Source organism: Herpailurus yagouaroundi, unplaced genomic scaffold (genome assembly GCF_014898765.1).
Source record: "Herpailurus yagouaroundi ecotype Mexico unplaced genomic scaffold, PumYag 192, whole genome shotgun sequence".
In the NCBI taxonomy this organism is placed as follows: Eukaryota; Metazoa; Chordata; class Mammalia; order Carnivora; family Felidae; genus Herpailurus; species Herpailurus yagouaroundi.
The window spans coordinates 4532155-4544861 of NW_024412423.1; the positions used below are offsets into that span (position 1 = coordinate 4532155).

The following is a 12707-nucleotide window of genomic DNA, read 5'->3' on the forward strand; positions in this document are numbered from 1 at the left end:
TTTGAATACTGCCTCTTGCTATCTAACAGTTATATAACTTTGAGCAAATTACTTAACCGTATCCACTTATCCATTCCCAATTCTCTCGTCTGTAGGTGCTGATAGGCATACCTACCTTATCAACATTGTTGTAAGAATGAGAGCTAATGTTTATAGTTGGCATAGGGCCTAGAACATGGTAGATATGTTATTATGTAGTTTCTAGTGGTGAAGAAAGTATTTAAAAATTTTTTTTAATGTTTGTTTATTTTTGAGAGAGAAAGTGTGAGTGGGGGAGGGGCAGAGAGAGAGGGCGACAGAAGATCTGATGTGGGCTCCCTGCTGACAGCCGCGAGCCCGAAGTGGGGCTCAAACTCACCGTGAGATCATGACCTGAGCTGACGTCGGACGCTCAGCCAACTGAGCCACTCAGGCACACCTGTAAAGAAAGTATTTTGGAACTCAGGTACTTAAAGTCAGAATTTTGGAACTAGAAAAAAATAAAATTTATTTTTTTCTCCTTTTAAAGTAGGTTTGAGAGAGAGAAAAAAACTCAACTTATCTTGGTGTTTTTCTTTGATTTAAGGTGAATTCCTAATTTGCCAGGGTAGGATGGTTGGTTTTCAGGGAGGGATTGGTAATACAGGAGGAGACTCATTAAGCTTGGGTTTTCAAATTTTCTTCTTTAAAGTTTTCAAAAACATATGTTGAAATTATTTCATACTTACAAAAGAGTGACAAATACAAAGAATTCTTGCATATCATACCTTCACCCAGATTCCCTAAATTTAACATCTTCTATAACCACAGTATAATGACTAAAATCGGGAAATCAACATCAATATAATACTATTATTTAATCTGCAGACCTCATTCAAAACTTGCCAGTTGTCCCGTGTATTGTCATTTTTCTCATTCAGAGTTTAATTCAAGTCACGTACTGCATTTAGTTTTCACGTCTTCTGAGTCTCCCTGACTCTGTAATAGTTCATCTTTGTCTTTCATGCATTCCATGTCTTTCATATCTGGAGCCTTTGAAGAGTACAAGCCCATTATTTTATAGAATATTCCTCAGTTTGATTATACCACAGAAGCGCTGTTAACATCCTTTGCAGTGCATCGTGTCAAGAGGGACACGATCTCATTTTCTCACTATAATATTTATTCCAACCCCTTGGTTAAGACCGTGCCTGCCAGGTTCGTCTACTGTAAACTTCTGTTATCTCTTTGTGCTTGAAAGTATCTTACGGGGAATAATTTTGAGATGATGTAAATATCCTTTATCTAATCATCTTTTTGGTCATTAATTTCAGTTTGTTTCAGTGATTCTTGCCTGAAGAATTAGTGTTGTGGCGTTTGCCAAATGGTGATTTTCCAGTATGCCCTCTGTATTGACTAGTTAAAATTATATGAGGAAAATCTTTCTAGGTTTTGCATTTATTTTATTTTGTTCTAAGTCGTATCAATTGTACCATATACATGGAAGAACATTTTTTAATTATATGTGGGAGAATATTTTTCAAGATCAGATATGATTTTTAGATCAGCTTTTGCTTGTAAGTTTAAATACAATTTTAATAATCTCTCACGAGTCGCTTTTATGCACAGAAGGAAATGATTCAGAGGCTATTTTCATTTTCAAAATTAGTATTTTGGGCACCTGGGTGACTCAGTTGGTTGATTGTCCAACTTTGGCTCAGGTCTATGAGTTTGTGAGGTTGGCTCACAGTTTGTGAATTTGAGCCCTGCATCAGGCTTTCTGCTGTCAGCACGGAGCCTGCTTAGAATCCTCTGTCCCTCTGTCTCTGCCCCTCCCCTGCTGGTGTGCGTATACGCTCTCTCTCTCTCTCTCTTAAAAATAAACATTAAAAAAAACAAAATTAATATTTGGTTGAAAACCCTGATTCTTCCTTAGACTTCTAAATCCAACATACAAATCATATTAAGTCATTTTAATGGAGGGGCTCCAATATAATTAAGTTTCCTATGGTACAAGAAGTCCGCTTTGCACAATTCTGTGTTCACGTGGGTGGTAGAAGTATTGAAAGTTAGTTTTTGCTTTATACTATTCTGTATTTTCCAAATTTTCTAAGTAACTACTTACTACATTAAAATCAAGTACTATTGGGCGCCTGGGTGGCGCAGTCGGTTAAGCGTCCGACTTCAGCCAGGTCACGATCTCGCGGTCTGTGAGTTCGAGCCCCGCGTCGGGCTCTGGGCTGATGGCTCAGAGCCTGGAGCCTATTTCTGATTCTGTGTCTCCCTCTCTCTCTCTCTGCCCCTCCCCTGTTCATGCTCTGTCTCTCTCTGTCCCAAAAATAAATAAACGTTGAAAAAAAAATTTTAATAAAAATAAAATCAAGTACTATTTCCTATTGTTGGAGGCAGTATGCCTAGTGAATAAGAATTTGGGTTCTGCAGTGAGACTTTCTTCTACTTACCCGTGTTAGTAGTTAGTTGACTTCTTGCTAATTTAGAACCTTTCTTGCTGTAAGTGGCCGATAATAAAAGTATCTGCCTTATGACTTACCATGAAGGAGTAAATAAAATAATATATTTAAAGCGCCTGTAACCATAGCAATGACATAATAACATGTACTCAATAGATTTTGGCTATTATCATTAACCTTTTTTTTTTTTTTTTTAAGAAAAACAGAAATAAGTCACATAGAAAGAATCCTTGATGTGAACTCTTTTTAGAATCATTTTGATGTGAGAGTAGAAGACAGCTTGCCCTCTCATCAACTTTTAATTTTTACATGCTGAGGTTGAGAGTTTAATCTGTGTAAAGTACTGGTATGAGGTAAATGCACAATAAATGGCTCTGTTTTTACTAAGACTGTCCTCATCGGCATGTTAGCGTCCGGGTCAGGTTTGGTGGAAATTCGGTCCAGAACCCAGTCATATTCCAAGTCGAGTGCCATTTACACACCTTAAGCACCGTATTTTGAAGATCCTGAATCTCCATGCAGTAGTACGTACTGGAGAGTGTCCCTAGGCTGTATTCATCGTGTTCTTCAAAGGCCGTTGATCTGGTTTTAAGTTCAGTTTGCCTTCCCCAGCTCTTCTGGTACATTTTTTTTTAATGTTTTTATTTATTTATTATTGAGACAGAGAAAGAGCATGAGCAGGGGAGGGGCAGAGAGAGGGGGAGACACAGAATCCAAAGCAGGCTCCAGGCTCTAAGCTGTCAGCACAGAGCCCAACGCGGGGCTCAAACTCATGGAGTGTGAGATCATGACCTGAGCTGAAGTTGGATGCTCAGCCAACTGAGCCACCCAGGCGCCCCTCTTCTGGTACATTTTTAGTGGCGTTTTTTGGATTCTTGGCTTGAGCTAAACCAGTATCTCTCTAGAACATCTTGCTGCTGACTAAAAACAATTTTTTTTTTAGATCTCTTGCCATATTATTAGTATTCTTAAATTTGTGCCTCCTAGTTTGGGATTTAAGACTTTTTCTATCTTATGATATGTCAATTTAACATTTACATATTTCATTTAATGTTATAGATTTCCTGCTGAAATCTGATAGAAGTCCTCAAACTCAGAAAAAAATAATTATATTTTACCTAACTCTAAAGGGAGGGTGGGGGGTTCCTGGGTGACTTGATTAGTTAAGTGTCTGACTTCAGCTCAGGTCATGATCTTATGGTCTATGAGTTTGAGCCCCTCGTCAGGCTCTGTGCTGACAGCTCAGAGCTGGAGCCTGCTTTGGATTCTGTGACTCCTTCTCTCTCTGCCTCTCCCCCACACATGCTCTGTCTCTTAAAAAATATATATTTTTTTAAATAAAGTGGGGGGTGGGTCTGCCATGTAAGTGATACTGCTTAAGGATATTTTGGGGCGCCTGGGTGGCGCAGTTGGTTAAGCGTCCGACTTCAGCCAGGTCACGATCTCGCGGTCCGTGAGTTCGAGCCCCGCATCAGGCTCTGGGCTGATGGCTCAGAGCCTGGAGCCTGTTTCCAATTCTGTGTCTCCCTCTCTCTCTGCCCCTCCCCCGTTCATGCTCTGTCTCTCTCTGTCCCAAAAATAAACGTTGAAAAAAAAAAAAAAGGATATTTTTGTGGCTTCTGTTTTACCTAAGGCATATTTTTATTTCTCCATATGTGTATATTATAATACTAGCCAACATACATATTCTTGAAGGGAGACATTGTTCTAAACCCTTTATGTGTATTCATTTTTTTTGATGTTTTATTTTATTTTTGAGAGAGAGACAACACAAGTGGGGTAGCGGCAGAGAAAGAGGGAGACACAGAATTTGAAGCAGGCTCCAGGCTCTGAGCTGTCAGCACAGAGCCTGATGCGGGGCTCGAACTCATGAGCTGTGAGATCATGACCTGAGCCGAAGTTGGACGCTCAACTGACTGAGCCACCCAGGTGCCCCGATTTTTTATTGTTTTATGTGCTTGAACTCTCTCATGAGAGTCTCAACTTAATACCCTGCTTATGTATTCCCAAGATAGCTTCAACTTGATTTCTTTGGCCTTTGTCCTCTAAGAGTTCATTTTCTTGTCATTGAGTGTGGCTTTATTTTCATCAATATATGTTTAATTTTTTTTTTAATGTTTATTTTTGAGATAGGGAGAGACAGAGACAGCATGAGTGGGGGAGGGGCAGAGAGAGAGAGGGAGACAGAATCTGAAGCAGGTTCCAGGCTCTGAGCTGTCAGCACTGAGCCGATAGGGGGCTCACATTCACAGACTGTGATATCATGACCTGAGCCAAAGTTGGATGCTTAACCTCCTGAGCCCCCCAGGCACCCCTATATATATTCATCACTAACACGACTGTATGGCATAGGTACCATTATTATGTCCAGATGAAGAAACTAAGATTTAGAGCTAAATAACTTGCCCTAGATTTCATAGAGGCTAAGCTGGAATTTTAATAGAGACATGCTTGCCAAAGCTTATGCTCTTACGTTCTAAGCACTGTTAAATACTTAGCTGCCTCTTAACAGATTCCAGTTACCTTTGTGGCCCAGACCCAGGTTTGTAATTAAAGATAAAGGAAACACAAGAAAATTTTGTTACAAGGGCGCTGGGAAGGGAGAGTATTTCTGTGTGGATGTGAATCTGTTTCTTTTTTTGTTTCTTTTTGGAAAATTAGATAATTATTAAAATGAAGGAAAACTTAAAATATGATTCTCTTAGTAAATTAATATTTTCCCCATTAACCTTTGAATTTTTGGAGGGCAGAGATTATTGAGTTGCTGCTTAGTAGATAACCGTTCTATTTAAATTGACCTTAAAACTTGTATCATTTTTATTTTTTTATTTGTATTATTTTTGTTAAGCTTATTTATTTTGAGAGAGAAAGAGAGAGAGAGAGAGAGAGAGAGACAAGGAAGTGGGAGAGGGACAGAGAGAGAGGGAGAAAGAATCCCAAGCAGATTTCACCATGGCAGCATGGAGCCTGATGTGGGGCTCGATCTCTTGAACCGTGAGATCATTACCTGAGCCAAAATCGAGAGTCAGACACAAATGACTGAGCCACCTAGGCACCCCAGAATTTTTATCATTTTGAAAATGAAACATAAAAGTGGTGCCTGGGGTCAGTTGGTTAAGTGTGTGGCTTGATTTCAGCTCAGATCATGATCTCACGGTTTGAGAGGTCCAGCCCTGCATTGGGCTCTGCGCTGACAGTGCAGAACCTGCTTGGGCTCCTCTCTCTGCCCTTTCCCCACTTGTGCTCACTTTCTCCCTCTTCCTCTATCTCAAATAAACTTAAAAAAAAAAAAAGAAACGTAAGAGAGTGGTATTTACCATGTCACTTTTAGTACTTGGTTCTTTTTATCTATCTCCTTGTGAAATATAATGCAATCGCAACTTTGTTACTATTTTTTATTCTGGCTAGAACCCCAAAGGCCCATTAATTTGTTGTTCTTAATTTCTTTACTTCAGTTTGTAGATTATTAGTTTTGTCTTGGCCTTGTCCATATGACACATCAGTGTGTGTATCTACATACAAAGCTCCAGATTTCTAACTATATTAAGAATTTTTGCTAAATCAAAATAAGATTAATGGAAACTTTTTTTTAAGATTTATTTTTTAAGTAATCTCTACACACAACATGGTGCTCAGACTCACAACCCCGAAGAGTTGCGTGCTCTATGACTGAACCAGCCAGGCACCCAGTGGAAGAGGGGTTTTTTGAAGAGGGTTTTTGATTTGTTTAGACCAGACTTAGCATTTAAATGTCTTAAATCTTAAGAATTCTTTTCCTAAATTAAGAACCTGTAGTTATAATGACATTTTACTGCAGGACACTTTTTTTTTTGTATTTATATTTTTCAAAGGTGGTATTGTTCTGGTTTAAATATAGGCAACATTTTTCTTTCTATATTAATAAGCATATCACAAAGGCCTGCCAGCCTCAGCAGGTAGTCACCTTGCTTTTATATCAGTGTTTACCTGCAGAATTAGACTTTTCTATTTCTATTTCAATTTTATAATCCTTGCATGTTTTGAACAGCCAGATGAACAGTACTGGTTTCCTTTTATTAGATGTGTTACGCACTTCATCAAAATTATCGAACTAGATCTGTGAGGTAATCCAAAAAGGTAGGTAGTTTTATCACTGTTTTCTAGTTCTGAGGTTTGGGGGAGTAAGTGGTGCTGAAGCTCACATAGCAAGGTAGCAACAGAGGTGGTTTCCTCACCACTAGACCCTACTGTCTCTTTGACAGCCCATAGTTTTTTGCTACTCCATGGTTTGCCAGTGGCTCACTTAAAGCTACCAGGAAAATTGTTTTTCACTTTGCCCAACATAGTCTGCACATTGATTCAGTGGGTTACACTGATCTTTTATAAGTGTACATAAATGGAGGGGAAGTATTTAGACAGCATTTTCACCAGGATAGTCATCTTCTGATGGCTAAAAACCAATGGCTTATAGTATATGGGTAATGAAACCAGGTGATTTGGAAAAAGTAAGCATGGAAAAATAAAGACATATTAGAAACTTTTGACTCTGATGGGTAGGTCTAATAATGATTTTATTTATTATTTTTTAAATTTTTAGTAGGCTCCACACCCACTTGGGGCTTGAACTCATGACCCTGAGATGAAGAGTCGCATGCTTTACCAACTGAGCCAGGCATCCCTAATAATGATTTTAAATAAAGAAGATTAAATTAAACCACACCATACACAAAAATCTGCTCCACTAGATTTAGTCGAAACATGAAAGATAAAACAGTAAAGCTTTTGTTTTCTTCTGGGAGAATATCTTCTTGATGTTACTATAGGCTAAGATTTCTTAAATTGGACATAAAAAAAAGATTAACCTTAGAGACGATGATAAATTGGAAAATATTGAAAGTGAAAACTTCCAAGAACGTTGGTAGAATAAAAAGGCAAGCCACAGAGTAGGAGAAGATATCTGTAATATGTATAGATGACAAGAGTGTATCTAGGATAATTTAAGAATTTTTAGACACTAGCAAGAAAGACCAATACAAAAATGAGCAGAAATCTTGAACAGACATCACAAGGAAAGATATCTAAATGGCTGATAAATATGAAACAGCGCTCAGTGTCATTACAGCTATCAGGGAAATACAAATTGATGTTACAATGACTTACTGCCACATACCCATGAGATTGGTTAAAATTAAGAGATGGACAACATAACGCTCTGACAAGGGTGTGTGATTGTGGGAACTCTCATATACTGCTCTTTGGGGTATCCATCTTTAGAATTGCTTTGGAAGTCTGTTTGAAGCCGTCTGCTACCCTGTGACCCCACAGTTCTCCTCTGTGTGTGCACTCAGTGGGTATGTGTGCATCCATTCAGTAATAGACACGAGTAAGAATATTCCTAGCAGTGCTAACTGTAATGGCTCCATACTGGAAACAACCCAAACTGTCAACAGCGAAATGGATAAATATGTTGTGGTATATTCATGCAATGGCATACAGTAGATGAGAATGAATGAGCTATTAGGTAATAGTTGAATCTCACAAAAATATTGATGAATAAAAGGCACCACTCACAAAAGATTGCATACTGTATGATCTCATATAGTTCAGAAATAGGCAAAACGGATCTGTCGTATTAGAAAGAAAGTGGTTACCTTTGATGGTGATGGTGACTTACTGAAGTACGAGAGGCTTCTACAGTGCAGGTAATATTTCAACACCTGATTTGGGTGTTGGTTACACAGGTATGTTTACTTTGTGAAAATTCATCAGGTTATATACATTGTTGTGATTTGTATACTCCTGTGTATGTATGTTATGCTTCAGGAAAAATTTCCTGGAGCCGGGGAGCAGAAGTGAAATGGCTTTACTTACTATAACTTACTTAAATATGATGTTATAAATTGGAATTCAGACCATTTCCAACTTAAAGGTACGGTTTCAGAAGTAATATTTTCTACTTTATCAATGGGAAAAGTTTTTTTCTTCTCACATTCTTCTAAGAAGTTCAAGTTTGTTAAGCTTGTTCAACTCTTTGTTCAAGCAGCATTATCCCATTCAGTGCTTATAAGCGAGAATCTGCTATAAAAAGAAGGAAAATGAATCTGAATTAGTTTCAAGTAGAGTGAATAAAGTCATTCCAGGTACCATGTCACTAAGACCTTGAGGAGAAATTAAGATAAAGTTGGGAGTTTGAGTGGATATTCTTTGTTTCCTACCTACCTCAAAAAAATTGGAATTAACTGGAAACTTTGAGGCTGACCCCTGTATGCCCCCACACTTGGTCATGTGAATAATTTGCCTTCTCACAAATGAAATTGTCGAGTAAAACTGCATATTCTTTGTTACTTATAGACCTCTTACTTCTAGTGACTTTGGTCTAAGCCAGGGGCCAATAAACTACAGCAGGTCAAGTGCAGCTTGCTGCACCTTTTTGTAAAGTTTTGTTGGAGCAGAGCCATGCTCATTAAAACAGTTTTTTTTTTTAAATGTTTATTTATTTTGAGAGACAAGAGTATGAGCGGGGGGGGGGGGGGCAGAGAGAGAGGGAGACACAGAATCTGACGCAGACTTTTGTTAGCACAGAGCCCTACAGGGGGCTCGAACTCATGAGCCATGAGATCATGACCTGAGCCGAAGTCTGACGCTTAACCAACTGAGCCAGCCAGGCACCCCCATGCTCATTGTTTATATATCTATATAGTTGCTTTTTGTTGCACCATATGGCCCACAAAGCTAAAATATTCACTCTGTGGTCCTTTGTGGAGAAAGTTTGCCAACTCTTGGTCTGAGAGATATTGATTATAGTCCTACAGTTCCTTGTTTGTAATGTTTCACCTATCTTACCATCTGCATGGATGGAAGGAACCTTGGGTTAGAGATCTGTATAAATTGGCCTGAGATATGAGTAGTTTAGCAAGACGCCTGCTGTTTGCATTTTACTCCTTGTCCTATAGGATCACCTGTGAATAAAGTAACCATATGTTTCCGTTTGTGAGTAAGTCCTTCTTTATGTCTTTTGTTCCAGGCTGTTAAGAAATTATGATAACATTGCATATTATGATAGCTTAATAATCATAAAATTTTAGCTGCTCCTTTTTACTCCTCATGCCCCCAGTTTGCATGATAAATTTTGTGGTCATTCTGTCTGTGACAGTAACCTTTGAGAAGGGTGGTGAGAATAGAGATAGAAACAGAGTGACAACCTATCCAAGGGAATTTAAGAAATTAATTTTTGAAAGTTTGTGTCAAAGGTCTTCAAGACCATCTCATTGATTTGCTAGGATTCACAGGACTCCACAGTTGCTGTGCTCATGGTTAGGGTTTAGTACAGTGGTAAGAAACAGGAAAAGCACATGAGGGGATGTCTGGAGAAAACCAGGCGCAAGCTTCGATGTGTCCCTTCCCACTGGAGTCACGCAGGATATGTTTTAATTCCCCCAGAAATGGTATGTGTAATGTGTTCGCAATCAGGGACAGTCACTCCTAGCCTGTGTGTCAGGATTTTTGTTGGGGGTCAGTCACATAGGCATGTGGCACCATCGTGACTTGACCTTGCTTACTTAAGCTCTAGAACCTCAGAGGTAAGGAGTTGTTCATCATAAATCACATTGTTAGCATAAACTGTTTGTTCAGACTGGTATACAGTGCAGCCCAAGGACTCAGGCATGCCAGAACATACTTATCAGAACTGTACAGGGGCTCAGAGCTCAGTTCCCAGGAGCTAGTCAAGGGCTAGTCTGGTAAACAGGCCATTTTGGGGGATGTGTAGGTTTTGAGCCTCACAGGCCTGCTGCGTTAACCCTTTCCCCCGCAAGGCCCTACAAGGTATTCAAACCAGAGCTTGAACTGAGGTGAGTTTGATTCCAAAGTCTTTTTTGCTTTTTCCATAGATAATTTTGAGTGATCTTTTATCCTGAATTAATTGCTTATTACAAACTGGATGCATTAGATGTGGTAGATACTTGGACTATGTCCATCTATTGTGATAAATCTTTCCAGTAAGCTTTCTTTTTTCCTCACATGAAGATAGGGAGCCTGATTTGATTATTTTTTTTTTCAGCACTTTTTAAAGTAATGGTGCTAAGAATTTCTAGTTTTAGTTATTTTCAGCAAAGTTTATTTTGTTTTGTATGTTAATGTACTGAAACATAGTTATGAGCAATAGTGTATAATTATTCCTGTTGCACTTAATGCAGTATTTAATTTAAAACAAATGTGATAGTGGAGTTTAGAAAAGTGTTCACAGTTAAGAATTGTCTCCTTTGTAGATGATAGGTTTGAATGAATTTATACAGTTCTCAAGAGCTCTTAACCTTTTTTTCTTTTCTTTTTCTTCAGGTGTTTGTGGAAACGTTAGACAAGTGTTTTGAAAATGTCTGTGAACTGGATTTAATTTTCCATGTAGACAAGGTACTCTTTCTGTATTGTTAAATCTTCTGAGCTCTGTATCTAAGAAAAATGTTATTTTGTATTTGTCAAAGTAAAAATGGATTTAGTGAATAATACTATTTTTATTCCTTATTTGTTTAGTATAACTAATAAATTATGTTTACTATGAACCAGGCACTGCGCTTGGTGCCGAAGATTCAGACCCTGGCCAGAGGAATCCACATCTAGAGGAGGAGACCGTGGCATTCATTAAGTAGCAGTGTGTTGAGTGTTAATGGGAACACAGCTGTCCCACCTGCCCCTGCCCAGGGGGATGTGAGTGGAGGAGATTACATTAAAGTTGGATTTTTAAGGATTAGTAGATATTTCACTGACCGAAGTGGAGAGGATGGCTCTAGAGGCAGAGATATAAAATACAGGCCTTTGGTGTGTGTGTTTTGGGGGTGGGGGTGGGGTGGTATTGATTGAGAGGCCTAATTTAAGTGTCTTCAGTGCACGGATTTTGGACTTTGTTCTGGCGCACTTTAATTTTTTTAATAAAAATATGTATTGGCATTTATTGTTGCCTTGTTTGTACATTGGTTTTTGTTTTGTTTTGTTTTGGCAAGATCAGTTTTTTCTACATTACGAAGATTGGATTGGATCGGATTGGTGGTAGGTGGGAGATTAAAGGCAGGGAAATCCGCTAGAAATCTTTTTGAGGAGTTCCAGAAAGAAGAGAAGTAAGACAGTACAGTAGGGATGCAGGAGGGTGAATTGATAAGACATGATGGTCTGCTAAAAAGCTCCACTTACCTACAGATTCCATACATGAGAGGAGGGAAGGATTGCTGAACTTTGTAGCCTGTATTTATTACCTGGTGCTGGTGATAGGGAATTTGGGAGGAAGAGAGTACACTTTTACCACACACAGGTTTTTTTCTTTATTAAGCTTATATAATGTAGCAAGGTTTTTTGTTTTGGTTTGGTTTTAGTGTTTGTTTCTTTTTGAAAGAGACAGAGTGCAAGTGGGGGAGGGATAGAGAGAGAGGGGAAACAGAATCCAAAGCTCACCAACTGAGCCACACAGGCGTCAGTAACAAGTTGTTTTGAATAATTAATCCATTGAATAAAATAGCCTGAAACAATGTGCTGAAAATTTTAGCAGAAAAGGTGATTTTTAAAAATCAGCTTTATCGAGGTATAATTTACACACCCCAAAATTCAGTTTTTTTAATTTTTTTTTTATTTATTCTTTTTAACATTTATTTATTTTTGAGAGAGAGAGACAGAGCACGAGCTGGGGAGGGGCAGAGAGAGAGGGAGACACCGAATCTGAAACAGGCTCCAGGTTCCATGCTGACAGCACAGAGCCAGAAGTGGGGCTCAAACCGACAAACTGCAAGATTGTGACCTGAGCCAAAGTCGAACACTCAACCAACTGAGCCATCCAGGCGCCCCCAAAATTCGGCAGTTTTAAGCACACATTTAGTTAGTCCCAGAAGACATATATAGTTATGTGACTGCTACCACATTCACGATATAGCACAACGAAGGAATGCATTTTATTATTTCTGAATAATCAAAGAATACTTTTATTATTAGCCAGTTTTCTAGGTCATATTTCTTATTTATTAAATGACTTGATTTTGGGCAGAAGACTTAAACTTGATATTTTTAAGAGTCAGTTTTTAGTTTTTCTCTAATTACGGTACCTTGCACTTTTTCACAATTACAAAGGCTTCTGTTATTTTTAGGCATTAGGGTTTGCAATATTCAAAATTATGTTTTGGTACATGATTAAAATGCTTAAATATGATTAAAATGCTTAAAAAAGACTGTTCAAAATCATTAGTTTGTGTAATACATCTAGCAGTTTAAGAAAATTGAGGAATCTCTTAGAAACATTGTAGTAAGAGTAAAGTTCTCACG

The 12707-nt window shown here is 38.4% G+C and overlaps 1 protein-coding gene across 4 annotated transcripts in view; it reads left to right on the forward strand.

Annotated features, from left to right (window-relative positions):
• The window catches only part of AP3S1 (adaptor related protein complex 3 subunit sigma 1), a 74384-nt gene that overhangs the window by 38112 nt on the left and 23565 nt on the right, over positions 1-12707 (forward strand). For 2 of the 4 annotated variants that reach the window (XM_040444269.1, XM_040444267.1), the window contains exon 4: positions 10746-10817. The exons of the other annotated variants lie outside the window; for them this stretch is intronic. In XM_040444269.1, the coding sequence (XP_040300203.1) occupies positions 10746-10817 (72 nt within the window). The remainder of the gene's footprint in view (positions 1-10745; positions 10818-12707) is intronic. 4 annotated transcript variants of the gene reach the window in all.